The 26,721-nt window shown below is 53.7% G+C and overlaps 2 protein-coding genes across 2 annotated transcripts; both read left to right on the forward strand.

Annotated features, from left to right (window-relative positions):
- Positions 1-454: 454 nt before the first annotated feature.
- On the forward strand, positions 455-8,312 carry LOC147651537 (uncharacterized). The gene is made up of 10 exons (XM_086842864.1): positions 455-1,348; positions 1,521-1,655; positions 1,925-2,070; positions 2,523-2,803; positions 4,003-4,162; positions 4,734-5,037; positions 5,649-5,781; positions 6,110-6,212; positions 6,477-6,533; positions 6,825-8,312. The coding sequence occupies exons 3-10, from the start codon at positions 2,029-2,031 to the stop codon at positions 7,047-7,049; spliced, it is 1,305 nt and encodes a 434-aa protein (XP_086698990.1). The 5' UTR covers positions 455-1,348; positions 1,521-1,655; positions 1,925-2,028; the 3' UTR covers positions 7,050-8,312.
- Positions 8,313-8,841: 529 nt separating this feature from the next.
- Positions 8,842-15,900, forward strand: LOC147651538 (maestro heat-like repeat-containing protein family member 7). Its single transcript, XM_086841984.1, has 14 exons — positions 8,842-9,416; positions 9,689-9,753; positions 9,845-9,994; positions 10,169-10,317; positions 10,602-10,749; positions 10,996-11,183; positions 11,273-11,410; positions 11,680-11,794; positions 11,948-12,085; positions 12,288-12,464; positions 12,589-12,744; positions 12,903-13,004; positions 13,397-13,499; positions 15,890-15,900. The coding sequence occupies exons 1-14, from the start codon at positions 9,278-9,280 to the stop codon at positions 15,898-15,900; spliced, it is 1,779 nt and encodes a 592-aa protein (XP_086698110.1). The 5' UTR covers positions 8,842-9,277.
- Positions 15,901-26,721: the final 10,821 nt, after the last annotated feature.

Raw genomic sequence — 26,721 nt, forward strand, 5'->3', positions numbered from 1 at the left:
GGGTGAAACATTGTCATTTGCAGGGAGTTTGCCCTAAAACCATGTTTCTAGGGCATGAAACAGCTCAGGGTGAGGTTCAGTGAATGGTTTTGAGCGAGAAAAAAGATTTAAAAGAAAAATGCCTAAAATACTTTCAGTATTTTTAAGTGGAGTTTTGCCCTTTGATCTTTTCAAAGGGAATTTTATTGTCTTGCTGTCTCAAAGATGTTTTGGCTGCAGGGGTCTGGAGAGGCTTTTCAGAGTCCTCACCAGTTCTACAGTTCAAGAAGCTTGTGGCCAGCCAGGTTTTGGCCACCTGTGCTCCCATTGCTGCAGAAGCAGGGAGCCCTTGCCTCCACCCTGCCATTACTATTACTATTATTATTATTATTATTATTATTATTATTATTATTATTATATTATGTTTATGTTTATGATGTTTATTTTTACACCCAGGCAATTCACTGTTTTGCAGGAAATGTCAAGATTTTCCACACAGGCACCTCTTTCCCCTGTGCACCCATCTTGAGAGAGAGAAAATGGTCATGTGCCACTTGACCAAAGCAGGGGCTTTGCAAACACACCAAACACTGGAAGTTTGGTAGAAAGAAGCAGCAAATCTCTTTTTTATCTTAGTTTTATCTTCACCAAACCTTCTCTGAACAACTCTGCACCTCCTTCTGCATTCATTTCCTCAAGCTGGGTGTCATGGAGTTACTTTACCTTTAAGGGAGTTGGAGTTGCTGGGAAGTGCCTGGAGTCTTTTCTCCTGACCAATTATCGGTCATTGCTGAGAACTGACAGCAGTTTAGGCCATTGAAAAGTGGGATCAACTTGTGAACCCTACCTTAAAGTGTAAAAGCAGAGCTCTCTGGGTTCTCTTTGTTTCCTGGCTGTGAAGGGTGGCGGAGCTCCAGGCCTCCCGTCCCTGCCCAGGCCATGCGGCCGGGCGGGGATGGGGCCGGGCCTGCCCCGTCTCCCGGCCGGGAGATGGCGGGGCCTGGGGAAGGTTTTCCCCGGGCCGGGCCGAGCCGATCTCTGGCTCGGCTGCAGGTTTTGCTGTAACTAAATTCACTAGAAACTGCTGAGTGAAGAAGGAGAGAGGCTTTGGACCTGCAGCAAGCAGAGACAGCGACCACACGCTCCAGAGCAGCCATGAAGAACTTCCCATCGCAGACGGCTCCAGCTCCTGTTCGGCAGAGATCACTGAGCCATCTACAAAAGCCTGGGCAAGATTTTAACTCTTTCATTACCCAGACGAGACTTGCGGATTAATCTTTTTATCCAGAGAGAGAAAAAGAGAGTGATCAACATGAAAAGAGACTTTATAAACCACCAGTGACAGGAGAGAAAAGAAGCTTCAGAAGAGGTAGAGAATTAAGAAGATGCTTTAATTAAGCTGAAATATCTCCCTGTTAAAACTATGGAGATGGACAATGAAGTCCTGTGCTCTGAGGGCGCGTGAGCCCATCCGTCTTTGCCTCTTGCCACACAGATGTTGCAGGCAAGTGTGAAACCCTCTGCTCCTTGCTTCTGTGCAGGTGCTGCAGGAAGAGCAGAATGAGAAGAGGGCTTTAACAGAGACACTGCTCCAAACTCGGGGACAGCTCAGCCAAGCGTGCCAGCAGGTCCAGCAGCTCAGGCAGGAGGTGAAAGAGCAGCAAGAGAAGGGACAGGTAAGTCTGAGTAGGCAGGGAATGGAGTGCAGGGCAGGGACAAGGGCACAAAAGGCAGCTCCTGGGACTGAGGGGACAAGGGCTGCCTGAGGCTGTGGGAGCCTGGTAAGCTCCAGAGCTCAGGCCCAGGAAGGAGGGCTTGCAGTGCAAGCAGAGCTGGGTCGAGAAGCCACAAGAAGTAGCTGAAGGAATGGGGTTTGGAGACAGCAAGTGCAAAAATCTGAGCCTGAGGGCAGGTCCCAGGAAGTCACTCTGCATTTTGTTGCCAGACCATCAAGGCAAAGCTGCAAGCTGAGCTGCAGGAAGCTCACAATGAAATGCTGGCAGTGCAGAGGAGGCACAAGGAAGAACTTCAGGGCATCAGAGAGAGGAGATGAATGTCCTCCTTGAGCAGAGGGATGCTCTACAAAAGCAGGTGAGTGAAACAGCAGTGGCACTGCAGTCACGCAGGGAGGACTCTGTGGCCTTCTTGCTTTTCCATGGCAGAGCAGCAGCTGATGGGGTGATCCCTGGGGCTGCCTCATGCTGTGGGGGCTCCATGGCAGCTGCTCTGAAGGACACTCAGTGCTCTGCTGAATCTCAGCTGCTGCCCCCTGAACAGCTGGGCCAGTCCTCTGGGCTGTTGGCCAGCACCCATCAGCATGGACTCCTGCTGGCCTCTTCTTGCTAGCCTTGGTTTGGGAGGTGCTTTTTCAGGTGGGCCACTTAGAGACTTAACCAAGTTGTCCATCTCTATTGGGAATCTGCCAGTCCCAGGACAGGGAGAAAGGGAAAGTTTTCCTTTCTCATTCCTAAGTGCCTCTACTGTGGCTGACAGAGGCAGGCTGTGGCTGTCGCCTCTGACTGCTTTGTTCTGTTTGACTGGAGGTGGATGAGTTGACATCTCAGCTGGCAGCCTCCCGAGAGTTCCTGGAAAGCACACTCCAGAGAGCCCAGCAAGATGTGAGCGAGGCCCAGGCACAGTCAAGGCAGAAGCAATTGGAGGCTGAACACATCCAGAAGAGGCTGGAGGAGGCAGAACATCAGAAGAAGGAGCTCCAAGTGAAGCTGCAGAAACTGGAGAGGGAATGGAGTGAATGCAAAGAAGTGGCACTGGAAAATTTTGAATTGCAGGCTTCTGTGAATGTCCTAGAGAGGGAAAGAGACAGGTAAATGAAAGCCTGTGGGACTCTGCAATGTGGTGAATGCATTCCCTCTTTGCCGTCTTTGCACCTGCCTGGGGCTCTGGCAGCATTTCCTAAGGGGCAGATTCTGAACTCTCCATGAAGACACATCTCATTATCTGTATGTTGTGTTCATTCTCTAATATTTTAAGCCTTCAGTTGGAGTTTTTCTGAAGACAAAGGCTTTTGGGGTAGCTCTTTCCCTCTAGGGAGTGTTGTGCTCTTAGGTTAGGTTAGGTGGGTATGTTAACAGTGCTGGAGCTGCAGTGTAAGGAGCTGGATACATCCATCAGCTCCACCTTGGCTGCTGTAACTTGAGGCCTTTGGGATCTGATCAGCCTGGCATCTGATGCCTTTGCTGGGCAGCACCTTCTTAAGGCCCTGAGTGCTGATCAAGCCCAGATTGCCCTGGGAGGCACCCAAGAAACAAGAATGTCTCTGGTGCATTGTTCCTGATAAAATGCCCCCCTGGTGCCTGGAGGGGCTCAAGCAGGGTCCCTGCCACCCTCCACACTCACAGGTGTTACTGACTGTGCAAAGAATGCAAGAAACCAGAGCAAGGTTAGGGGGGCTCCTCCAGCTGATCAAGTCAAGCCAGTCTTCAGTGCCACAGGATTTTTCTTCCAAGAAGAAGACAAAGGAAAGGCAGAGCACTCTTGCTTGCCTGGAGGTTTCTGCATCTTCCATCAGCTTGAGCTCTAAGCCTCTGTTGCCACTTCTGCCATCAGCCTTTGTTCCTCCAGCTGAAAGTAGGATGGGTGCTGGTAAATCTCAGGGAACTTGCCAGACATCCCCTGGCTGTAGGGTGCTGCTCCTCCCACCTGGACATACAAGATGGGGGAAGGAAATGTCTCTTCCATGTTGACCAAACCTCTTCCCCTTGGAGCCTGGTTAGTCAGAAGAAAATTCTTCCTCTCCCCTAATGTCTTCATTGCAGGACTTTGTTAGGTTTGTATGCACATTCCCATCTCAAATAGAAGGTAGGCCATGAAGGCAGGAACTCCCTGTTCTTTCAGGAACAAAAGCAGAGTGGGCACATGCTGGGCTGTGACTGCAGGGGGAACAAACAGCCAAGTTGTTTAGACAAACCTCATTGGACAGAGCAGTTTTCTCTGAGGTGCTGCAAGTCCTAGGAGTTTATAAAATGTGATGCCATTAGTAATGAGTTGCATGCTTCCCTTTAGGCTGATTCTGTCTCTGGAGGAAAAGAGCATGGATCTCAGAATGCTGGAACAAAGGAACCTGGCGCTGAACAATCAGCTGTCTCAGTTTCATTCTGCTCTTCAGCAGGCTGAACTGGTCTCTTCAAGCCGTGCAGGACAACTGCAGCAGCTCAACACCCAGGTAAGCTGTGCACTCCATCCTCTTCTCCAGGGGCACACAACACCACCTTTGGCATGCTAGTCCCAACCTCTTTCCCCTCCCAGCAGCATCCACATGTTCTTCCCAGGCCTCCTGCTGCTGCACCCTCAGGCCAAGGCTGGATCTGGTGTCTGCTGCCATAGTTTTCCCCCATTCTTTCCTGGGTCCCAGCAGGAAATCTGGGAGCAGAAGCAGCAGCACACTCCTCTGGAGCTTCTCTGTCCCTCTGTTAGCAGTGCTCTCCCTGACAGGATTGGTGCCTGTGCCATTCACTGAGCAATGTGGGGACACAGATGTGGCTATGGCAGGCTGGGCAGAGCGCTTCCACCACAGCCAGTTCAGCCCGTGTTCAGAGCTGCAGCCTCAAGGGTGCCCCTTGCCTCCCTTTCCCTGTTTTCTCTACCTTTGTCTCTACTGGAATCCTTGGTTCTGCACCTTCTGTTTCTGGTGTATTTCTGCCTGAAGTCATTTCTCCTTCAATGCTCTCCCTACTGCCTGCTCTGCTGCCTCAGGAGCAGCCCAGTCCCTGAGGCTCTCTGCATCCATCTTCCAGATCCAGGCCCTGCAGGATGCAGTGACAGAGAAGGCAGCTCAGCAGGACACTCGAGAGAAGGAGCTGCTGCAGGAGCTGGAAAAGTCCCAAGCAGGAGAACAGAGCTTGAGGGACGCTGTGCATGTGCTGCAGGTTGAGATGTCTGAGCTGCGTCTGAGGCTCCAGAGCTCTGAGGAAAGAGCAGAGGCCATGGCCACACACTGTGAGGCCATGGAGATGGAGCTGAGGATGGCTCAGGCTGACAACAACCAAATCAAGGCCTGCAATCAGGAGCTGCAGACACTGTTGGAGGAAACTCAGCAAGGTACAACTTCTCTCCCATCCATTGCCCCATCCTGTTCCACCAGCGGGGATCTCTGATCCCATGCAGAGGTAAAGGCCTTTGCCCAGAGATGGCAGACAGGAAAAACAACCAGCACGAGACTTATCCATCCAGGCGCCAGTCAAAGTTTATCTCAAGAATGATGCTGTGGCTGGCGGTGCCAACTGGCTCTGCTGTGGCTGATCCCATACACAGCTGGTGCCTTTCAGGTGCTGTGTCTGTGCTAAGCAGCTGAAGCTGGATGCCTCAGCTCAATTCCCCCAAATTTCAGGCCCTGTCAAAGCCTCCAGGCTATTGGCCTCTCTGGAGCAGGGCTGCACAGGCATCCCTGCTGCTTTGTCTCTCTTGGATTGTTCACTCAGCACAAGGCCAAGAGCAAACACACTGCTATTCCTCTGAACCTTGCCCCTGCCATTCCTGCTTTTTTCTCTGCCTGGAAGTTTCCTTCCTTTCTCTCAGTTTTGGAAGCTCTTGTGGGCTTAAGGCCTGGCAAACCACGGCAGGCAGAGAAGACAGTGCTGTTGTCTCTGCAGGGTGCCCATCAGTTTACTTTGCTTTGCTTTCTCCCTTCTCTTTCCCCTTCCCTCCTGCAGCAATATGGAGGGCAGAACAGCAGAAGACCTCTCTAGAAACTGCCTTGAAGGAAGAGGCTGTGACTGTTCGTCAGAGGTGGCATCACTGCAGAGGAAACTGGAGAGCCAGGAGAAGGAAAGGAAGGATGTGCTGGTGAGAATGGCAGATGCCACAAAGGGCCATTTCCTAGCTATGTTTGCACCTTGTGTTACCAGTTCTAAGGAGCACCTTTTTCCAGTTTAACTTTCCTAATTGCATTCTTCTGAACAAGGAGGAAGTCACTGGGGCTGCGGGGCGGGCCGGCACCGCGGCTCCCCGGGCAGCAGCCGGCCCTCTGCCCCCTCCAGAGCCCGGCGCCAGCGGCTGCTGCCCGGTGCCTCAGGGCTGGGCGGGCACGGGAGGCCGGGGCTGGCCGCAGGCAGCAGTGCCCGGCCGAGGGGCAGAGCCCGCACCAACCCTTCCCTCCCGCCGCTCTCTGCAGCTGGCACAGGACAGGAGCCGAGCGGCTGAGCACCTGCACCGGGCCCTGCTGTACCTGGACAGCCCGCAGGAGTCCCTGCGAGCGGCGGCCATCAGGTTCATTGGTGAGCCACGAACCGGGCTGGGCTCCCTCCCTGCCCCGCCGCAGCTCGGCCCCAGCCCCGGCTGCTGCCCCGGCCCTGGAGCCCCGGCTGCCCTCGGGGCTGCTGCTGCCGGCCTCTGGCAGCCGGGGCCCTTGGGCTGAGTCAGGATGTGGCAAGGGCCGGGGCTGAGCCCTGCCGGGGCAGGAGGCCGTGTGGCCCCAGGGCTGGCAGCGCCGCTGGCAGGGAGCTGTGCTGCTGGGACCCTGACAGGCTCTGTGTTCCCAGGGATGGCCGGGCAGCACCTCCGGGGGAACAAACGAGAGCTCCAGAGCATCTGTCAGGGTGAGTGAGGGCAGCGGGCTGCCAGCCCCGGCTGCCAAGGGGAGCTGCAATCCCTGCCCCGGCTGCCCAGGGCTCTGCTCCCTGTGCGGACCAGGCCTGGTGTGGCCAGGGCACACACAGAGATTTCAGGGGCACGAGTGCCAATAGTGTCCAGTGGCTTTGGGCTGATCCCTTTGGTCCCTGCTCCCTCCTGGCCATGGCCAGAGCCACCTGGGTTGGCCCTTGCACGGGGCTCTCCTCAGGTCCCCGCAGATCCAGATCTGACCATGGCTCTGTTCCTCTCTCTTGCAGCCCTTGATGACAAGGCACAGGACATCAGCCCTGCCATCAGAATGCTGGCTCTGGAAACAGCCTTTGTCCTCCGGGCAGCTCAAGGCTCCATCTTGCAGAAGTGGCAAGATGGATTCCGCAGGGCACGCAAGAACCGCCCTTGTCTGTGGGCCCGTGGCTGGCGGTGCTGCTGGAGCTCTGAGGAGAGCTGAATTGAGAGGCTCTCTGTCTGCCGGGGCCATCTGAGCCGGGCAGGATTTTTCTTTAGGATATTTTTTTTATTCCTTCTTCTTTGTTCTTTTTAATATAGATATATAGAAATAGAAATATACAGAATATAGATATAGAATTATATATAGAAATATAGAATTATATTTAGAAATATAGAATGTGTTCTCATACCCAGTGTCTCAGGTGCTTTCTCTGGTGCCCAGTGCGCAGGGCATAGGGGGAGAGGGGAAAAGGGTGCTTGTGCTCAGCAAGCTGCCCAGGCGTGCAGTGGGGAAGGGAAAATGGCCAGAAGGCCCTCGGCCTTGGGTGGTTCTGCTGAAGCCTTAACGCTGCCCACAGAGGAGCTGGGCAGGGGCTGGAGCTGTGGGGATCGCTGTGATTGTGGTGCCTGGAGATGGGCACGAGGCTTCTCCCAGCCAGGAAGCGCCGTCTGTGTCCTGCAGCCCGTGGGTTGCTGGCGGGATTGCTGAGGGCTCTGAGGCTCTCTCAATCTGGCTCCTCTGGAGCTCCATCGGGGCTGCGCCGCTGCCGGGCAGGTTGGCCGGGCTGGGGGAGAGCAGAGGGGCCAGGGTGGTGGAAGCCCTGAGGAAATTGGGTGTCAGAGGCCACGAGCAGCCCCGAGGCAGTCACCTTGTTCCTGTCACCCGCTGCTCTGGTGCTTCCCCTGAGAGACTGCCATGCCTGCAGCAGAAGCCCTCGAGGCTGGGCCTCAGCAGCCCCGAGGTGCCCAGGCTGGGCTGGCTGGCGACAAGGAGGGCAAGGAGGCCCTGGCAGGGCACAGCCACTGGGTGCTGCCAGGGCAGCGGGCAGAGGCAGGGCTGGCGGCCTGCCTGGGCCCCCGCGCCTGCCCAGGCCACGGTGCTGAGACCAAGGCTCCCCTGACACAGAGCTCTGCGTCTGCACAGCTTCTGCCTCCATGGGGAGGGTGGTGATGTCTCCTCGAGCAGCGCTGCTGAGTCGCTGCTGCTGAAGCGGCTCTGGACAGAGCAGAAACGGCACCAGAGCGTGCACAGGAACGGCCCTCAGGGCTGGGCTGGAGTGGCCAAGATGCCTCCTTCTCTTGCAGGAATAACAGAGATGGTGGACACAGTCCCTTCAGTATATATGTTCTATAGGCTGTAGTTAGGTTCTTTATTGCAATTGCTATAGAGGTCCTTTCATTGTACATACATTTTATAGATTGTTGCTATGAAGATTCTTATAACATAAATACATTCTGTAGTTCATTGTTGGTGGTGGTGCTGTTGTGTAAATAAATTGTCCTTGTTTGTCACAGGCTGTCTGTCTTTGCATTTGCTTTGGGCACAGGCAGCATTTGCACAGCTGTGGTTTCCCCTTGCCCTGGGTTCCTGAGGCTGGAGGTCCCTGGGGGTGCTGGCACAGCCACCCTGGGGCTGGGGTCCCCGTGCACAGGGGGGAACCACTGGTGGCGCTCCCGGCACTGGGCACCGCTCGTGTTCCTGGGCTGCTGCAGAGCGGTGTCCCCAAGAGCAAAGCTGTCACCAGCAGAGAGGGGGCTCTGACAGGAGCAGCCCCTGCAGCAATGCAAAGCAGGCAGGAAACCTCCTGCCACCCTTCCTGCTGCAGCCACAGGTTTGAGCTGTTCCTAAAGATCCTGTTGGGCTGTCTGAGACACTTGGGCCAAGGCATTGCTTCCAAGCTGGGCCACTTTGGCCGGGCTGGGTGGAGCCCCAGGGCAGGGGGCAGCGTGTGCAACGGCCCTTGGTGACACGGTGCAGCATGGTAACCGTGGAATGGAACGGGACAGGGTGTCCAAGGGCCCTTTGTGACATGGGGTGACATTAGTGTTGGTGGTGACACAGCCACACCACAGTGCCTGGTGCACGTGACAGGGCAGGACGGGACAGAGTGGTGCTGTGAGGAGCCCCCGCACGGCGCACTCATTCCTTGCTGACCCAGAGCCTTTCTGAGGCGTTACTCCTGCAGGTCACCTCGAGGCCAGACCACAGCACTCGGTGACCTGCAGCCTTCCCGAGGCTTCACTTCTGGTGAGGTGAAGCACCACACTTCTCAGGTGTGCTCGAGCCCAGACCGTGGCATTTCCTCACCGCGGTCCTTGACGACGAGTCTCCTGTCCTTGTGGCACGAGCCCCTGAGACCCAAGTGCAGGACTGGCTGTCCTGCAGCCTTGCCAAGACTTCACTCCTGCAGGTGCCTTCCAGGCACAGCTGCAGGACTTGCCAACTCAGACCTTTTCTGAGCCACCTCTGCTGCGAGTAGCCATGAATCCAGGCAGTGATGTTGAGCAGAGACCTCCAAGTGTCCCCAAGCTGACCTGGGTGAAGGAGGAGAAAGAAGGCCCTGGGACTGCCCCAGCACAGCAGCCTGGAGAGCTGGAGCAATTTCAGCCACCTCAGGAGGGTGAGCGGCAGACCTGGGCCTGCAGCCAGCTTGGCCTCGTCCCATCCCATCCCATCCCATCCCATCCCATCCCATCCCATCCCATCCCATCCCATCCCCTGGGGACACGTCCATGGACAGGACAGAAGTGGGGCTGGGGCAGACACCCTGGAGCTGTACTCTGTGCCCTGGGGCCTCCCGGGGCTGTCCCTGCCTGGGGAGTGCAGGGCTGGGCTGTGTTCTCCGGCCTCTCCCGCAGCCCCTCAGCTCAAGCTGCGCTCGCTCTTTGCCAGGAGCAGCCATGGAGCGCACTCGAGAGCAGGAACGCAGCCGTGGCCTCTTCCGCACAACAGCGCAGGTACCTGCAGCCATCCCCTCTCCTGCTCAGCCCAGCACCACGCTTGGAGCACTCCATGCAATGTCCCTCATTTCTTGCCCTTCTGCTGCAGATGATTTGCAAATTCATGAAGAGAATTCGGGAGGAAGAGACCAGTGCCATGGGCACTGTGGTCAGAGCATACTCTCCCATCTTCAAAACCAAGGCCAGTGCTGCCCTGCTGGACATGCTTGTGGAGGAGGGTCCTTCCAGTCCAAAGCAAGTAAGGCAGTCTGTGGCCTGGCTTCGATCCTCCCAGGAATTGCTTGGCCACGCCAGCTGCTCACTGCGAGCCTTTGAGGCCGTGGCAGTGCGGTGGGAAGAGAAGCACTTCTCTGGGAAGCTGGGCACATTACTCCTGCTGGCAGCTTTCCAAGTTTCCCTGTGCCTTCTCCAGGTGCTCCCCATGGTGAGGTTCATCTACCAGTGGCTCAAGGCTAATGAGTTTCCTGAGTACAATCTGTACAGGCCCCTTCTGGATCTGACAGAGGCACAGCCTGCTGACGTGGTGATGGCTCTCCTGCGTGTGGCCCCATGGTGTGACAGGTACAGGGCCCACGTGCCCAGAGGGCTCAGGGCATCCCCCTGCACAGCCCGGCTCAGGTGTCTGACAAACAGAGGATTCCAGGGCCCTGTGGCTCCTCCCTTTGTCAGCCCTGGCACAGCAGCCCCCGAGCCTGCTGCCCTCAGGGGCCAGTCCCCACAGGGCTGGGCTGCCACTGAGGGGCAGTGGGCAGAGGCAGGGCTGGCAGCCAGCTCAGCTCCCTGCTGCTGCCCAGGCCACGGGGATGTGTCCCAGACCCCCCTGACACAGAACTCTGACCCCACAGAGCTGCTACCACCATGTGGAAGAGCATCATGTGCTCATGCAGGGCTGCAGAGCCAGCCATGCTGATACTTCTGGATGTGCTGGGCACCTGGCCAGAGCTCAGCATGTGCACCTCCGACGGGGACCACACGGCTGTCCTTGCCCTGGCTGTGAGTTTCTGCAACTGACCTTTGCTCACCCCAAGGTCACCTCTCCCTCAGGTCTCCATCCTCCCTCCTCCCATGGCATCTCCCTGCATCAGGCACTGGGCTCCAACCTGGCCTAGGAGCAGCTCCAGGGCCACCAGGCCGGCTGCTGTCCCTACATCTCCACTGGCCTCTCCCTGCCACGCTCGGGCCCTGCCACATGGACACCTGAGCACTGAGCACTGACTCAGGCTGCTCTGTCCTTCACAGGCAACTGTGGTGATATGGAAGATGCTCCAGCTGCCCTGTCTCCCACATGCAGTGACAGTGTATTTCCCCCGTCTCTTGGTGCATCTGCTCTTGCAAGTGCTGTTCAGCACATTGGATATGCCAGAGAAGGTCGATACTTTCTGGAAGAGATGCCAGCAGCAACATGGCCTTGCCATCAGCCCCAACAGGTGCTCCATGCCAGTCCTCCTGTCCCTGCCATGTCCCCAGGGCAGAAGCCCGTGCTCCCAGCATCACCTGGGCTTTGCTGTGCACACAGGTTTGCAGTGCAGACCCTGAAGGCCCTGCTCTGCCGACTGCACTATGAGGATGTGGTGGCAGCAGTGGAAGACGAGTGTGGCTGGGACACGCTGCTGTGTGCTGGCACGCACCACTGTGCTGTGGGTGTGCTGGCCAGGTGAGCTGCCCCCAAACAGCGTTTGTGCCCCGAGCCTGGGGTGCCCCACACAGTCCCCGTGGTCATGGGCCAGAGGGCCTTGTCACCAAGGGATGGCCAAGGACACTGCACAAGCCTGGGAGAGGAGGGTGCCCAAGAGCAGCTGCTTCCCAAAGGGCCTGGGTCCCCTTGCAGGGTGGTGGAGAAGGGCCAAGCTCCTCCTGGGAGTCAGTCCATGGAGAGGTTTGTCCCGCTGGCTCAGGGTCTTGGTTCCTTTTTCCTCCCATCAGAGCAATGCGTCACGTGTCCCTACCCTTGTGTTCTGCGATTGCATTCTACCTGCTCGGGCTGCTCAGCAAAGACACGGCACACGGGGATTTGGCCGCCATGGCGTTCCTTGTGGAGGTGAGCCTGAAGGGCAGCGCTGTCTCGCTGAGCTGTCTCCCAGCTCTCTGCCCTCTCGGTGCCGCAGCCGCCCGGGACGGTGCCCACGCCCTGTGCTGCTGCCTGGGCCCAGCCCTGTGCGCTGCTGCCCCATCACCGGCCTGTGCCCTTCAGATGTTGGAGTGCCTGGACTCGAGTGAATACCGTGACAGCGTCCTGGAGATCGCATCAAACAAACTGCAGAGCGAGTGCAGGGAGAGGCGTCGCTTGGCACTCAGAGGCCTTGTGGTGCTCGGCAAGAATTCCTCCATGGTGAGAAGGGGGCAGCGGCTGCCGGCGTGGGGCTGGGGAAGGCAGTGGCTTGCGCTTGGCTGGCCTTTGGGCACTGAGGCAGCTGCTGCCAGCTCTCCTGCCTCCTGCCTCTTGCCTCCTGCCCCAGGCCTTTGGCACAGGCCTTTGGCCTCTGGGCCCTGTGGCAGCAGGGTGGCATTTCACACACTTGTGTTCCACACAGGCCAAAAGAATGTGGGGCCTGCATGAAAGGCTCGTGGAGCTCCTGGGGGAAAATGACAGCCATGTGCTTGGGATGAGCATCGCTCTCCTCAGCCGTTTGTTCCTGTACAGTGGTGGCCCGATAACCATCCCCCTCGGCCTGCAGCTGGCTGAGGCGCTCCTGCCGCTCTTTGACAATGTAAGGCTCTGTGTCTCCAGCCATGGCTGCTGCCTTGGCACTGTGCCCTGGGCATTTGCAGGCCTGTGCCCAGGTGGGCCTGAAGCAGCTGATGCTGAGGTCTTTATTTCTTCCTTTCGTACAGGACGATAGCCAGGTGCAGCTGTGCTCCATGTTCATCTTCCGAGAGATGATGGATTTAGTACCAAAGGAGGGGAAAAAGGCCCTGAAGTCCCACGTGCAGCAGAGCCTGCTCCCACTCTCCTTGCACTGCCATGACGAGAACCAGCGCGTGGTTGATGTGAGGACTCGGCAGCTGCCGTGGCTCCCTGGCAGGGCGCTCGGCTGCCTCCTGCTCTGCTGCCTCGCAGGCTGCAGCTCCCTCCTGGTCTTGGCCCAGGGACGTGGGTCCTGTGCCCTGGGCTGTGGTGCCATCTCTGGGTCTCTGCTGCTCTCCAGGCCTCCCGGGAAACGCTGCTCTGTTCCGCCCGATTCCTGAAGAGGAAGGATCTCCAGCAGATGCTGCGGGTGGATCAGACCTGGAGGTTCGGCGAGGGCTTGGTAAGGGCGGGCTGGAAGCCCCAGCCCAAGGTTGGAGAAGCTCAGTGTGTGCGGCTGGCAGCTGTGCCCTGCCCAGTGCCGCACCCAGGGCCGCCAGCCTGTGCCCCACACGCTGCTCCCTTCCCTGGGCCCCGCGGGCTCTACTCCAGCCCCCTGTGGCCCCGAGCCGTGTGCCCATGGAGCCCCGGCACCGCTGGTCTGTCGGGCAGGGCAGCACCGCGGCTCCCCGGGCAGCCCCCGGCCCTCTGCCCCCTCCAGAGCCCGGCGCCAGCGGCTGCTGCCCGGTGCCTCAGGGCTGGGCGGGCACGGGAGGCCGGGGCTGGCCGCAGGCAGCAGTGCCCGGCCGAGGGGCAGAGCCCGCGCCAACCCTTCCCTCCTGCCGCTCTCTGCAGCTGGCACAGGACAGGAGCCGAGCGGCTGAGCACCTGCACCGGGCCCTGCCGTACCTGGACAGCCCGCAGGAGTCCCTGCGAGCGGCGGCCATCAGGTTCATTGGTGAGCCACGAACCGGGCTGGGCTCCCTCCCTGCCCCGCCGCAGCTCGGCCCCAGCCCCGGCTGCTGCCCCGGCCCTGGAGCCCCGGCTGCCCTCGGGGCTGCTGCTGCCGGCCTCTGGCAGCCGGGGCCCTTGGGCTGAGTCAGGATGCGGCAAGGGCCGGGGCTGAGCCCTGCCGGGGCAGGAGGCCGTGTGGCCCCAGGGCTGGCAGCGCCGCTGGCAGGGAGCTGTGCTGCTGGGACCCTGACAGGCTCTGTGTTCCCAGGGATGGCCGGGCAGCACCTCCAGGGGAACAAACGAGAGCTCCAGAGCATCTGTCAGGGTGAGTGAGGGCAGCGGGCTGCCAGCCCCGGCTGCCAAGGGGAGCTGCAATCCCTGCCCCGGCTGCCGAGGGCTCTGCTCCCTGTGCGGACCAGGCCTGGTGTGGCCAGGGCACACACAGAGATTTCAGGGGCACGAGTGCCAATAGTGTCCAGTGGCTTTGGGCTGATCCCTTTGGTCCCTGCTCCCTCCTGGCCATGGCCAGAGCCACCTGGGTTGGCCCTTGCATGGGGCTCTCCTCAGGTCCCCGCAGATCCAGATCTGACCATGGAGATCTGTTCCTCTCTCTTGCAGCCCTTGATGACAAGGCACAGGACATCAGCCCTGCCATCAGAAGTCTGGCTCTGGAAACAGCCTTTGTCCTCCGGGCAGCTCAAGGCTCCATCTTGCAGAAGTGGCAAGATGGATTCCGCAGGGCACGCAAGAACCGCCCTTGTCTGTGGGCCCGTGGCTGGCGGTGCTGCTGGAGCTCTGAGGAGAGCTGAATTGAGAGGCTCTCTGTCTGCCGGGGCCATCTGAGCCGGGCAGGATTTTTCTTTAAGATGTTTTTTTTTTCTTCTTCTTTTTTGTTCTTTAATATAGAAATATAGAAATAGAAATATATAGAATAGATACAGAATTATATATAGAAATATAGAATGTGTTCTCATACCCAGTGTCTCAGGTGCTTTCTCTGGTGCCCAGTGTGCGCAGGGCATAGGGGGAGAGGGGAAAAGGGTGCTTGTGCTCAGCAAGCTGCCCAGGCGTGCAGTGGGGAAGGGAAAATGGCCAGAAGGCCCTCGGCCTTTGGTGCTTCTGCTGAAGCCTTAATGCTGCCCACAGAGGAGCTGGGCAGGGGCTGGAGCTGTGGGGATCGCTGTGATTGTGGTGCCTGGAGATGGGCACGAGGCTTCTCCCAGCCAGGAAGCGCCGTCTGTGTCCTGCAGCCCGTGGGTTGCTGGCGGGATTGCTGAGGGCTCCGAGGCTCTCTCAATTCGGTTCCTCTGGAGCTCCCCAGAAGGGAGCACTGGGGCCTCTGAGCCTGGGCTCAGGCTCCAGGAAGCCTTGGGGACTGTCTGGGCTGTGTGGGTACCCCAGGGTGCTGCAGGCTCAGCTTCAGCTGCCGGGTGCCAGCGTTGCACGGCTGCTGTGTCCCCATGGACAGGGTTTGCTTTGGAGCCTGTGCTTGTGGTGGCACAGGGAGCTCCGAACTGAGCTGGGCATGGACCCACAGCCCAGCCCTGCCACCCTTGCAGCTGCTTTGGGCTGGGGGCCGGAGCAAGGGGAGCCCTGGGATCTGCCCCTGACAGATCCCTTCAGACTGCACAAGGAAATGCTGGTGCTGGTGGCAACCCTGCCCAGGGCAGGCTTGATTCCTTTCATTTTATCCCTCAACACCAGAGTGCATTTAGTTCCTCTCCAGGGATAACACAAAATTCCCTGCTGGTGCCCATGAAGCTGCAGCCCCTCCCGGGCTCACCCCTGCCCCAGCTCTGGGGTCCTGAGCACAGAAGGAGCTGGAGCTGTTGGAGGCAAGGCAGTGGAGGCCCCAGAGATGCTGCAGGCTGGAGCCCCTCTGCTCTGAGGAAAGGCTGAGAGAGCAGGGGCTGCTCAGCCAGGAGGAGAGAAGACCTTGAGGAGGCTTCACTGCAGCCTCCCTGGCTGGGGGCTGGACATGGGGGTGTTCCTGAACACTCATGAATCTCAGCCCAGCCCTCTCCTCAAGCAGAAAATAGAAAGAAAAAAATATTAAATGGACAAAGAAAAGGGGGAAGTGTGTTTATTTGTGTATCAAGAACTTGGGGTGAAAAAATTAGCCAGGTGTCCTCAGATCCTTTGTGTGATGCAATGGATAGGTACAATAAATCCAGTGGAATCCCAGTGTTTCCTTGGCTGAGGAGAGCCAGCTGCCCCTGTTGGGGACACCAGCCCAGGAGGCTCCAGGGCTTTCTGGGATTTGGGAGCATTTTTCCTCCAGCTTGTTTTCCTGCTGACAGGTGCACAGCTTCCAGGCCACTTCCACTCTCCCAGGCAAGGCATCAGAGGGGTTTAATGGAAGCTGTGATAAAATGTCTCTGTCTTTACTCACAGCTATAAACTAACCAAGGAAAGCCGTACTCCTGGTAAAAATCACTGGATCACTTTGGACTTCAGGCTTTAATTTTTACCAAGCTTTGATTTTCATCAGGATTTAATTTTACTCAGATCATCTGACTTTCAGGACATACATTAATCTTTCATTTTCATCAGACAGTGAAAAGCTGTCTGATTGGTAAAAACCCATTGGTGAAAGCTCAATGGGTTCTGGTTAGGGTGGTGGGCCTGAGCTTTGTGGGTGTCTCACTGCATTCCCTGGCTTGGACAAGCTGCTCTTGGTCCAAGTGTCCCGAGCCAGAAGCCTGATGAGGAGAAAGGCATATGGGAAAACAAGTTTCAATAAAACCTTTGAGCTCTTGTTATAAATGTTGGGAAGAGATGCTGACTATTCCTTGCTCACCAGGTAAAGCTAAGGAGTTTTTAAGCATGGAGCTGAGAATAGCAGATTGGCTGGAGAAGAGGGTGATGCCCAGACGTGCACACTGCCCACCAAGGCAGGAGAGGACCGTGCCCTCACACCCCATGAGACAGCCCTGGTGGTTGTGCTGACCCTGTGCCAGGATTCCCTGGGGCTGCTCTGCCTGAGCCCCCCTCAGCTGGCTGTGCTTGTCCTGCCTCCCTCCTCCTGTGGTTGTGCTCCCAGAGGGGTGTTTGTGAGGGGCTGTTGGAAAAGCAGATTAATGAGCGAGACATTGAGAATTAAACCAATCCAAATCCACACAGTAAATAGGGCTGCTGTCAAGTGCTGTTCCCGAGGGAGATAATATCCCTTCCCCCTTAATTTCTTAGTAAATCCATTATGATTAATGTTATTACAGTGGGAACACTATTATTATAAATACATGGGTGATGGCAGAGCTGCAGCATTAATAATACTGGGTATTACTTAAGTAATTAGCTGCTGTTTTTGGTAGGACTCTTACCCTGCTGCATTAAGCTGAGCCTTGCATTGCAGCCTTCTCTGGGCTGTCTCTGCTGCAAGGACACAAAGTGAGAAGCATCTCCTTCCTTCTGGCCAAAAGCCACCCCCCCCACCCCCCGTGGCACTGGCACTCAGCTGAGCTCCCAGTGGGTTGGTGGCACCTGTGGAAAGCCTGGGACACTGCTGATGGAGTCTTTTGGTGTTGGAGACTAGCAACAAGTGAAGGAGGGAATGGAAGCAGGACCTGGCACCTCCAGGTGAACCTCAGCCCTTGGGGACCAGGGGACATGAGAGGACACTGCAGCCCATGGGGACCTGTCGCCCTGAAAACTCAGCTTCTGAGCTTGCTAACATAGTTTTCTAATGACTTTCCTAGGACAGTAACTGTAAACATAGATATGTGTACATTCTTTCTGTTACACGTCTTCTGATGGGCATTTCTCATGGCCAGGCAGTGAGAAAGTGTTATCCTGAGCATCCAATCCCTGGCCATGGTAAGAAGCCTATAAATCCTGGGAGGAAAAATAAACTCTGCTCTTTCTTCACCACACCTCAACCTGTGTCCGCGTGATCTATTGATCTTCAGCGGTAACAGGGACCAGGGCCAGCTTGGCAATATTCTTGTCCCTCCTTGTGGCCTCACGGCGTCAGAGCTTCTCTGAAGGATTTTCCAACACCTTTTTTGCTGTATTTCATAGATCTGTGGAATCATTAAGGTTGGAAAAGTGCTCTATGATCATTGACGGCCAGCTGTTCTCCCAGCACTGCTAAACTAAACCATGTTCCCAAGTGCCACATCAACAGGGGTTTGAAATTCCTCCAGGGATGGAGGATCCACCACTGCCCTGGGCAGCTGTTCCAGTGTTTGACAGCCCTTTCCATGAAGAAATTTTCCCTAACATCCAACCTAAACTTCCCCTGGTGTAACTGGAGGCCCTACTCCTTTTGTCACTTGTTGGGAGAAAAGCCTGACTCCCACCTGGCTCCACCCTCCTGCAGGAATGGAATCAGCAGGAGCCCTCCTTAGCTGGGGGGTGGCTCTGCCTTTTGCTGCTCCTGCCTTAGCGCCCTGCCCCTGCTCCCCAGGGACCCCAGGTGCTGCAGAGGGCCCTTCCCCTCCTCCATCCCCATCCCCTGCTGCTCCTCACACAAACAGGCTGCACAGCTCTTTTTCATCCCTTCAAATTAGCACCTACTTAAAATTCCAAAGCAAATACATTTTTAATTTCCTTAATTAAAATTATTTCCTCGTTAGAGCTGAATAATGGGATTTGAAGCACTGAAGTAATGGGGTGTGCCAGGCTGCATGGGAGCTGAGGCACTGGTGAGCACAGTGAGGTCTTGGGAGTGATGGGATCATGTCCCACCTTAGGGAGCCAGAATGAGCCAGAGCTCAGCATCCTTTGCACCTCTAGGGAGTAAAATTCACCCAAGTGGCAGCTTAAAATGATATCCCAGCAGTCACTGGTTTTCCAAAGGTTGAGGGTGATGGATTGCTCCCACTGCCTCCCCTACAGCCCAAAATGACACCCAAAGGGGATGCTGAGGGGGCTGGCCCCTTCTCACTGTGGGGGGCTTTGGGGGGGATCAGGGTCTGGGGTGAATGTGGAGGAAAATCATACCAGGACCCCAGGATGAGATGGGGTGACCTCCTCTCCGTGTGCTGCTTTACCCCAAGATGCCTGTGCCCAGAATAACTCTGGGGTTTGGCTTTGCAGGGGTTTCTCAGCCTGGAAGTTGTGTCGGTGGGATACCAGAGAGCCGTGTGCTGGGGCTCTGGTGAACATGTGACAGGGGAGGAAAAGGGAGAATACATGATGATAATGAGTTAAAATGCATTTAACGAGCTCCTGCTGCCCTTACACACCCCAGTGCTGGGGCTCATGGATGGGAGGTTCTGCAGCAAAGGGATGGATTAGTCCCACTTGGATCTGACTGAAAGACTGCTCAAAGCACAGATTTCCAGCTCCAAACCTCCAAACCCTCTCTGCTGTTTCTGTCTGGATGCCTCCTTCCCCTTCCCAAACTCTCTCCTCTGATGTATTTGGGAGTTTTTAATGTATTTATTTAAATTAATAATAATTTACCCATTAAAATGCTGCAGATCAGTGGGTTCTTCCTGAAGGAGGAGTGTGTTTGGCTCCGGAGGGTTCATTAGCCGCATGTTGGGATTGGGGGGTGCTGTGCATGGAATGATTTATGCACATCCCTGCCACTCGAGCCAATCCAGCCTAGAATAATTCAAAACCAATTCCATAAATCACTTATTAGTTATTACTGAAATATTTATGCAGCAGAGGTGTCTTCCTGTGAATTGTTGGGGTTTTTTGCCAGCTTTTTCTTCACGGACAAAAAAAAATGTTGACTCTTAGTGCATCTTGAGTGCAAGAAGATCCAAAGTTTTGGAGTTGCCTTGCTCTGCCTGGCTGGGGTTTGAGCAGAGCCTCTCACTACAGCCCCAAGCCTGACCACAGTGTGTGTGCCTGCTCTGTGAGTAATGAGCAGGTATCCTAATTAATCCTCATTTCCAGCAGCAGCCCGAAGGAGCTGCACGATGAGCATGGTGCTGTTTGATGCAGATGAACTGTGCTTTGGTGGGAATTCAATTACCCAGCTTTTCCTTGCTGAACATAATGCATTTGGACGATACAGTAGTTCCGGTGTTAATGAGATGCATTTTCACTGCTCTGAAGTCTGTATTTCTCCCTGTACTTAGTGCACAGCATCCACATTAATTACAGTTCCAGTGGAGAAAAACCCGCAGAGTTACTACCTGCATTTTCCTCCTGGTAATAGCAGTTTCCTTAAATGGCCAGGAACATTATGGATTCACTCCTCAGCCACATTTTATACCAAACAACTTGATTGTGATAGCAGGGAGAGAACAACTCTGCTTCCCTTCAGCTGCTCAGGCTGTGCTGTAAAAGGGTCATTTAGGGGGGGGGGGATGAATCAGATGCATTCAAGTCAGAACATCCTCGGAATAAAAGCATTTCTGGAAGTTGTTTAAAGAGGGCTTTGTGAGACATATGGAACTCACGGCCAAATTAAACCTGCAGCTGATGGGCCCACACAAAACGGAGAATCCCCTGGGATGGGGGGCTGCAGCCAGCATGGGAAACCACAGGTATTTTATTCCAAGGAACAAACACATTTGTGCTTTGATTTCTTTTTTGGTTTTGAGAGTTTTCAAACTCCCAAGCCTGGCAGCATGGAGTTTCCCTGAGATTTCTCCAGCAGGAGTTGTGCATTAGAGGATATCCCACTGTTGGCTCCAAACCATCACATTTTGGCCACAGATGTTGTTGTCACCATCCCTGGAAGTGTTCAAAAGCCAAGTATTCGTGACACGTGGCAATACAGTTTAGTGGGAATGCTGGTGTTTGGTTAAAAATTGGACTTGATGATCTTAGAGGGCTTTTCCAACCTTAATGATCCTGTGATTTCATGGAAAGCTGAGCAGTTTTAAATTGTGTAAAACAGGAATTCCCAGGGAATAGCACTGCAGAGACATTTAATAAAAAAGTGAGCAGAAGTGTTGTAGCACATTGTATAAATCACTCTTTGACCTTCATTGAACACCACTGCCTCCTCACCTGTTAATAGCTGGAAATCCCTTGTAGCCTCTACTGCATCTTGGCAATTGGCATGGAAACAATTAACAGTTATTAACAGTTATTTCTCTTGATCATTCATGTCTTTATTCAGGTATTTACACATCTCTCTTTGTTTAAATCTCCCCTCCCTCTCAGGAGTTGAAAGTGCCTGAATATCGGGTGTGGTTAAAAATATAATGAGGTGCACAAAGTCTTGGCTTCCCTGAGGAGCAGCTGTGCAGGAGGAGGGGAGAACACTGGGATCTGGGGCTGTTGTGGTGGCCATGGATGGCAGAGGGGCTTTAGGAAAAGGATTTTCACTGGGGAGAGAAATCCTCAGTCTCTGTGTCCAGCTCAGTGTATCTGGCAAAAAAGCAATGAGAAGGATCTTATCCCATTTTTTCTGTAATTCCTTTGAAAATTAACATTTCTGTTTTTCCAAATAGGCCTCTTTATTTTTATTTTTTCTCCCCCCTTTTTGATACTGGTGTTTAAAATAAAACCAGGAGCTCACCCTCTCACGCTCATGGTGTGGTTCCCTGTTTGCTGGCAGCTCCCAGCAAGATTTTCAGGGGAAACCACCTTTTTCTGAAGCTCTGAGCCCTTCTGGTGTGGTGGAGGCTTTCAAAGACAATGGAGGAGTCAAGACGTGAAAAGTCGGAATCCTTCTGAAAACCAGAGCTGTGTTTGAGCCACCTGAGCCCTGCTGCTGCTCTGCTCTTTCAGAGGTTGCAGAGCTTGTGAACAACACTTTTTGCAGCCCCAAGTACTTCCAAGTTGAAAACTAACCAGAGGATTTAAAAGAAGAGAGAGTCCCTGTCCTTTTGGTACCTTCCTGGCTGTAAATGCACCTGAACTGTGTTTTTATGGTGTCACCAGCAGCAGCAACAGCTGCAAATGGGGGGAATCGTGAAGCGCAAAGTCTCTGGAAATCCTGTGGCTCCAGGAGCTTCCCCAAATGTGGAGACAGGATAAATCCAGGGTGCCTTGCACTAGATGGAGCTCCAGGACAGCTGGCTCTCCTCAGTGCCCAGCTCCTGCTCCTGCCCAGCACTGGACACAGGGAGCTGCTGGACGTGACCTGCACATCAGTGACCACCCTGCCCATCCCAGCAAAACCCTCAGGATGCCTTTAGCTGATGTTGTTTGGTGCCTCCAGGCTGGCTTGGCTGCCTGCAAAACAAAACAAAAAAAGTCTCAAAAATGTGAAATACCAACTCCTCTTTTCCTCTTCCATCCCTTTGGTCAGCCCCATGCTTGAGGCAGGAGCATCCCATCCCATCCTCCTGGGAATGAGGACAGAGAAGTGCTAGCAGACCTTGCCCTCAGCTCTCCTGCTGCTGGCTGAATCTGGAGACATTTACTTGAGGGTAGAGACTTCTCTGCTTCTTTAAATAAAATTTGCTGGCAAATTCTTGTGGTTCAAATTTCCCTTAAATCTGGCTTAGAAGACGCCTATGGAGGTTTAATTGGAGCTAATAGGAAGGGCTGGGTTTGGTAATTAGGGGAGAATGAATGAAAATTCAAAATTTAAAATGCAGCAGGTGAATGGTTGTGGTGGAGCTTTTCAATACTTCTGAAGTTCTTGGGCTCTCAGTGAGATCCTGCTCTCCAGGCAGGAGTGGTTTACTACAAATTCCACTTATAAATGGTACTAAAGCCTCTGTTAAGACTCCAGAATATTGACTGTGATTATTTTTGTAGCTCTTCTGAGTACAGTGCTACTGAAGGGCTCTAGAAATGGAAGCATTATATATTAGGGAAAGGTGTTGGGCTGTACAGAGGCTGCCCAGATATCTGCTGCTGGAATGGGGAATCTCTCTGGTTTAAGGAGATACTGTCTGGTATTCAGTATGGCCCCTCAGCAGGAGAGCAGGGCTGGATAAAGCAGCTTTTGTTCTCTAATTGATCAGAGACTCCCCATGGGAATTCCACAGGGAATTGTGTCTCAACCAAAGCTCTGCTTCCAGGGAAGGCTCCAAGCCCAGCTCTGGGTTATTTTTTAGATGAAACTTTGCTGAGTTTGTGGCTGTTTTTGTGGGCCACTGAAAACTTTCATGGGAACTATGCCCTGGCTGAGGATGGGGGAGGAGGGAGCTGCTCTTTGGGGTGAGGGCTGGTCACCCCTGGAGCTGGCTCTGAGCAGGGGATGGTCCCTCTGGGTGATCTCCCTTTGGCTGCTGGGGAGCAAGAGACAGAGGGGTTTTTGAATTTGGACCAAAAGCTGAGTGCCTGGGCTGGGACTTTGGCTGAGGTCCTGCTGCTCAGATCCCATCCTGCTGCAGGTGGAGGTAGGGATGAGGGAGGGCTGGAGCACCTCTGATCTGTAGAGACAGACCTGGAGAGCTGGGGAGGTTCAGCCTGGAGAAGAGAAGGTTTTGGGAAGTCCTCAGGGCCACTTCCCATGCCTGAAGTGGCCTATGAAACAGAGGAAGAGAGGCTTTTCATATGGGCAGACAGTGTCAGGACAAGGGGAATGGTTCTAAACTGAAGGAGGACAAACTTAGATTGGATAATGGCAAAGAAATCTTTTACTCTGGGTGGGCAGGCCCTGGCACAGGGTGCCCAGAGCAGCTGGGGCTGCCCCTGGATCCCTGGAAGTGTCCAAGGCCAGTCTGGACAGGGCTTGGAGCAGCTGGGACAGTGGAAGGTGTCCCTGCCATGGCAGGGGTGGGACTGGGTGACCTTTAAGGTCCCTCCCAACCCAAACCAGTCTGAGATTCCAAGAGCAGTTTCTTAATTGTGAGCACATCTGCCTTTATTGAGCTTTTGCTGGGAATTAAGTGTGAAGCTTGGCTCTGTGTCCTAAATCATCCTAGGCTTCTCTAATGCCTCCCACCTTTCTCCCCCCAAATTTAGGTCTTCAGGGTCTGTTACAAAGAGCCCCCAGCTGTCTGCCCTGCCTGAGCTTTTCTGTTCATTCTCCTGCCCTCAGCTGGGAGGAGACAGCACCTTGCAAATGCCAGATGCCCAGGATTGTGCCCTTGTGCTTTCCCACAAGCACTAAAATCTCATAAGCAACCTGCTCAGACAGGATTGCCAGCCCTGCCTCACTCACCAGAGGGGAATGGAGATTTGCATCTATTTCAGAGAGGCAGCCATGATTTTGATTCTTTTTGTGAGATTAATTGAACCATGACGAGTTTTCTGCTTCACCAGCTCCAGAGCTGTGGCTGCAGGAATTCTTCCTCCTCACCTTCTTGGAAGCAGATGGTGATTTATTCCATAGTCATGTTGGGATAATGTGTGTTTCTTTGTGTTTGGATGGTCAATAGGGAGCACTCCATCTCCATGGGATTTTAAATATCTTGGAGGACCCAAAAGCACAGAGCTGCACTTGGGGACTTTGTGTAGATTTGTGATCCTTTTTAGAGGAGCTGAGGCCATATACTAGTGACTGAAATTCAGGGGGCCATAAATAGCATATTTCCATCTGTAGCAGCTCTGACTTTGCTTGACTGTTGTTCCTGTTACTTAGAGGGAATATGGACACTTTGGGTTATTTAAACAGTCTGGAAGCTCCAAGATGGGATGGAGGAAGGAGTTCTGATAATGGAATAAACTGCACAGAGCTTGGAAAGCAGCTGAATGTCCTCTGGAAGAAAAATAAACAGTTATTTTTAGGCTTTTCTAGTGGTTTATTTATGGAGGGAGCTCCTGCACTCTGGAGTGGGGCTTGGTTGGTGGGAAGAGCATCTCTGCCTTCATGGGAAAGTCATGTGCCATGTTTTAATGATTTTTGGTGGCGGCTGTGGGTGAAAGTCAGGTTTTCCATAGTTCAGAGCTGGAAATCTGTTTTGTGTAGTCCCAGAGATGGGAAAGAGATGGAAATCATGGGGTGGGTCTAAGATAAGCCCAGCTTTAGCACTTCCTGCTCCTCAGCAAGGTCAGCTCTCCAGTTTGGGTTTTCCAGGAGTCAAATCATACATATGAATTACTTCTTGTACAAAGTTTTCGATTGTCAACAGAGTGATTTGTGAATAAATGTTTTCATTACTTGGCTGGCTCCATGGATGGATGAATAATATCCGTCAAATAAATTATTCATCCCTTTCTCTCCTTGCCATCATCAGATAAATTCCTTGTGATTTATATTTGTTCCTTATTCATCTGGCTACGAGGAGCAGACATATTAGAGATGGGTTAGGAGCTAAATCTGCTTTATGGAACCCAAGAAGGGAGCTCTGGTTGCTGTTGTTGGGGTCTGTATCCACACAAACCTCATCCCATGGAGTGCCAGTGCCCTCTGCATGCTTGGGGTGGCTCCATGGGGAGTCCCCAAGTGCTGAGCTGAGGGCAGAGCCCTCATTCCTGACAGAAATCTGTGTTTAACAGAGGGGAGGGGGGTTTTGGCCAGTCTTCAGGGCAGTTTTTGCAGCATTTTACACAGCACAGAGGCTGCAGACCTTCCATCCTTTCCCAGGCTCCCACTTTGCACCTTCCTCAGACTGCTTTTACCCCTGACAAAGCCACACCAGCCTCCTGCAGAGCACTCCAGCAGGGATGGGAGAAGATTTTCCACCGGTGCCAGAAGGGGAGTGGAGGGGAAAGGAATTAGTTTGGCTCCTCTACAGAAAGAAGCAAAGAAAAGCATCACACAGAAGCTGACTGAAGGGACAGAGATCAGCTGCTCCTGCTCAGAAGTGACCTGATTTATTAATCTGATTTTCAAGTGTTTCACTTGAAACTGTTGATTGTGCTTTTGTTTTGTTTTTTTTTAACTGGTGTTATTCCAGTTCTGAAAAATGCATCTATGCTTATTTTCCTTTCAAATCACTGGGGAAAGCATCTTTCAATTCCCAAAAAAAAAACCCCAAAAAGACACAATATTCTTCAAACCATTTTCCTTCTCAAACAGTTCAGGCAGACACAAACCACAGAAGGTTTCACCTTTAAATAGTAAAAGTTGGAAATGGAAAAGAAAAAGTTACCTGGATGTGAAAAGCAGAGGTAAGAACAGATCTTGTTTGGAGCTTTAACTCGAGGATGCTGTGTCAGACCTGGCTGATCCCTGTGAGGATCCCTTTCCTGGAACACCAGGAAAGCTTTGATTTTTCATTCCCAGTATCAAATCCAAACATAAGCACTGGGATGCAGCTGAAGAGAAGGAATGACAATGGAGGGAAAAGCCCTGAGGCTCAGGGGATGAGGAAGGAGCATCCTCTGCAGGGAGGGAAGAGGAAGGAAAGTGGCTCAGGGGTTTCTCCCAGTGCTCCCCAGCCCTTGCTGGTGTTCTCAGTGTGTTGTGCTGCAGAAATGAGCCCAGAGATGCTCTGGAACGATCCCATCCCTCCCAGAACACCTCACAGCGATGCCCCACACACATTTTGTGTCTGTTATATGCAGGATCCACTTAAATGATCCACTCAGCTGCTGCAATCCGTGTGTTCCCTAAGGAAAGCAAATCCCAAAGAAAAAGAATACAGCACCAAGCAGGGACCTTCCTGCCTGAAGGACGTATTGGAGTATAATTTGTGGAGTGATTGATGTATTGGCCTCTATCAAAAATCCTGAGGTGTCTCAGGAATAGTGAGTTTCACCCCCCACTGAGACATGGTATCTCTCCCCCACAAGGGGCATTTGTAGTCAATTACAAAAGGTCAGACACTAGCTATCCTACCATCCAGACCTTCGATCTGGACGATATCTCTAGCAATTTTTGCCGGTTTCATCCCTCCAACACCCTGTATTTTTCCTGCCACTGGTTGTAGTTCCCAGTGTGAGGGCCACTCCTTTTCCGGTATGATGGTCACATCTGCCCCAGTGTCAATTAACCCTTCTACATGGAGATGTTCTGATTTATGTGTTAAGTTACATCCCATAATGGGCTTGTTTTCACCCACTACTTCTGCCCAGTAAACTCCCGGTGCTTTGTCATCTACTGGGACTTCTGTTGGAACAGGAATTACCTGGGCTATTACCTGCCCTTTATCTATATAGTAAGGTGGTTGGGGGCACCTAGCTAAGAGAATGAGGTGTGTTAGGTCTCCCTTAATTGTCATGGGAGCCACCCATGGGAGCCACCTCAATCTCTATTGGTGTGTGTGCTGTGTCTCCAATAACAAAATACCTGCTATCCAGTCCAGCCAAGTCTTGAGAATTATCCTGCAAATCTACTCCCACGACAGTCCAGCGGTCAGATCTGAAACAAAAAGCTTTAGAAGTTACAAGTCTGAATCGCTTTTGCGGTTGCCAGACCTTATTAGGCAAACATTTTTCACAATTATATTTTTGCAGTTTTTCGCCCCCCTTCCCCCTTTTTATTAAAGGACAGAGATTCGTTTCCACTTCATTTATGTCTGCACGCT

This window comes from Cyanistes caeruleus, chromosome 9, assembly GCF_971803275.1.
Source record: "Cyanistes caeruleus chromosome 9, bCyaCae1.hap1.1, whole genome shotgun sequence".
In the NCBI taxonomy this organism is placed as follows: Eukaryota; Metazoa; Chordata; class Aves; order Passeriformes; family Paridae; genus Cyanistes; species Cyanistes caeruleus.

Coding starts and splice junctions, on each gene's coding strand:
- LOC147651537 (XM_086842864.1), top strand. CDS start 2,029: ATGAATGTCCTCCTTGAGCAGAGGGATGCTCTACAAAAGCAG. Junction 4,163..4,733: donor TGCAGCAGCTCAACACCCAG/GTAAGCTGTGCA, acceptor TCCATCTTCCAG/ATCCAGGCCCTGCAGGATGC. Junction 5,782..6,109: donor AGGAAAGGAAGGATGTGCTG/GTGAGAATGGCA, acceptor CGCTCTCTGCAG/CTGGCACAGGACAGGAGCCG.
- LOC147651538 (XM_086841984.1), top strand. CDS start 9,278: ATGAATCCAGGCAGTGATGTTGAGCAGAGACCTCCAAGTGTCCCCAAG. Junction 12,086..12,287: donor TCGGCAAGAATTCCTCCATG/GTGAGAAGGGGG, acceptor TGTTCCACACAG/GCCAAAAGAATGTGGGGCCT. Junction 12,745..12,902: donor AGAACCAGCGCGTGGTTGAT/GTGAGGACTCGG, acceptor GCTGCTCTCCAG/GCCTCCCGGGAAACGCTGCT.